This window comes from Cyprinodon variegatus, unplaced genomic scaffold (assembly GCF_000732505.1).
Source record: "Cyprinodon variegatus isolate N-32 unplaced genomic scaffold, C_variegatus-1.0 Scaffold82, whole genome shotgun sequence".
Classification (NCBI taxonomy): Eukaryota; Metazoa; Chordata; class Actinopteri; order Cyprinodontiformes; family Cyprinodontidae; genus Cyprinodon; species Cyprinodon variegatus.
Window position 1 is genome coordinate 139,032 of NW_015150535.1, and position 1,669 is coordinate 140,700.

The 1,669-nt window shown below is 36.8% G+C and overlaps 1 protein-coding gene across 2 annotated transcripts in view; it reads left to right on the top strand.

Moving 5' to 3' along the window:
* pip5k1b (phosphatidylinositol-4-phosphate 5-kinase, type I, beta) overlaps nt 1–1,669 on the top strand; it is a 37,419-nt gene that overhangs the window by 6,184 nt on the left and 29,566 nt on the right. For both annotated transcript variants that reach the window (XM_015373170.1, XM_015373171.1), the window contains exon 2: nt 806–1,030. In XM_015373170.1, coding sequence (XP_015228656.1) covers nt 959–1,030 — 72 coding nt within the window. In that variant the 5' untranslated portion in view covers nt 806–958. The remainder of the gene's footprint in view (nt 1–805; nt 1,031–1,669) is intronic.

Genomic DNA, 1,669 nt, shown 5'->3' on the forward strand with positions numbered 1-1,669 from the left:
TGCTATTCTGTTTTCTTATTCTAAGTGTAAATTGCCTTGTTCCGTTGGCAAGATGTCTCTTTTACTACCTTAATCCAAGGGCAAATGCACTTATTTTAAGAAAAAAAATGACTCTAGATCTTGATTTTTTTCCAGTGTAGCAGTTTGTAAGCAAACAAACGTAATAAAAAGCGTATAAAATGACATATATATGGTGGTGAGGTTACAATTTATAAATATTCACAAATTAGAATGAAGCAAATTACATTTTTTCCAAGGTGAAAAAAATTGATAATTGAAATAAAATATCTGTTAACAAGAAAGTTTGCACCCAAGCATCTGATGACCTCTCACCCCTTCACCCTCGCATGACAATATTAAAAGATCTTAGATGTTTTAAGGGTTGAAACTAGAGGAGCAGGAAGAAGCCAATGGGAGCTTGTGAACAACATGTCAGCTTCAGCCACATAGGCCCGGCCAGGATTTGAACCCACAATCTAAAACCTCTTTAGCCATGAACAAGCCTTTGTTTTGTCCCAGTTTGTGTTTTTTTGGAAGTTCAGCATCTAAGCTCTAAGCCTCATGCTGCTGTTATGAAAGTAGGGAGGTTTTGTGTAACAAAATCTTGATCCTTCTTAAATTGGATCAAGGATTGTGGTGGAGGATTCTGGAGCTAAAATCTTACAAAAACAGAAAAGGACCTCAGAACTGAGCAGTAGCTGAGACCGAACAGGCTGTACAAGGTCAGACGAAATGCAAGGAACAACATTAACATGACTGCAAACCAAAGAATGCTATAACGATATTTTTTCCATCTAATCTACAGGAGCTGTCTACCTTGGAAATGCAGTTTCCATAAAGCCCATTGATCGTAAAGCAGTGCATCATCGGTCCATTCATCAGTGAGCGGAAAAAGGAACTCAGAGTTGGAGGAAGGACAGCCAAGCTTCCCTCTGATTTAGTTCTCTAAATCCAAAAGATGTCAACAGAGAGCGCCGACACAATAGGAAGAGGAACCAAAACCTCTAAAACGTCAAAGGATCACAGAAAGGTAAAAAAAACTAAATAATCTGACAGATTTGTTCTACTATTTCACACAAAGTTGATCATCAACAGCAGGTTCACAATCAATTTCCAAGTGATGATTCGCTGTAAGTAAGTCAACAATAATGGATATTTTAGTATAAACAATTTGCCAACATCAAAGTCTTTAAGCTAATGGTAATATCCACAGATTCTCAAGGTTTCCGTCATTTTTATTTATTTTTCTCAATTCCTTTTCACTTCCAACAAACTGGCGATTTGAACCCAGAAAACCAGCCAATCAGATGGCAGCAACCTGATGCATTTAGAAGAAGACTTGTAGCGGTTTCAGTTAAGCATCACTATGTGGAGGGAAAATCGTATTTTTGTAATGGTTGTTCAATGAAAATGGGACTGCAGTTTTCAGAAATTGGAAAAATGGTGCAGATGTTCTGTCAGATCAGCATATTCAGAGTCAATCCCAGTTTATCCCTTCAGTTTTGCTTGAAAAATAGACTTTAAACTACCTCAATCGAGTGTAACCCTTTAGTCATGTACAAAAAAGTATTTAATTATTTACTGTTTGGTGTTTTTTTAGGCATACGGTGATCTCATCTTAAATTGTTTTTGTTTTTTGTACATGACTAAAGGGTTACACTCGATTGAG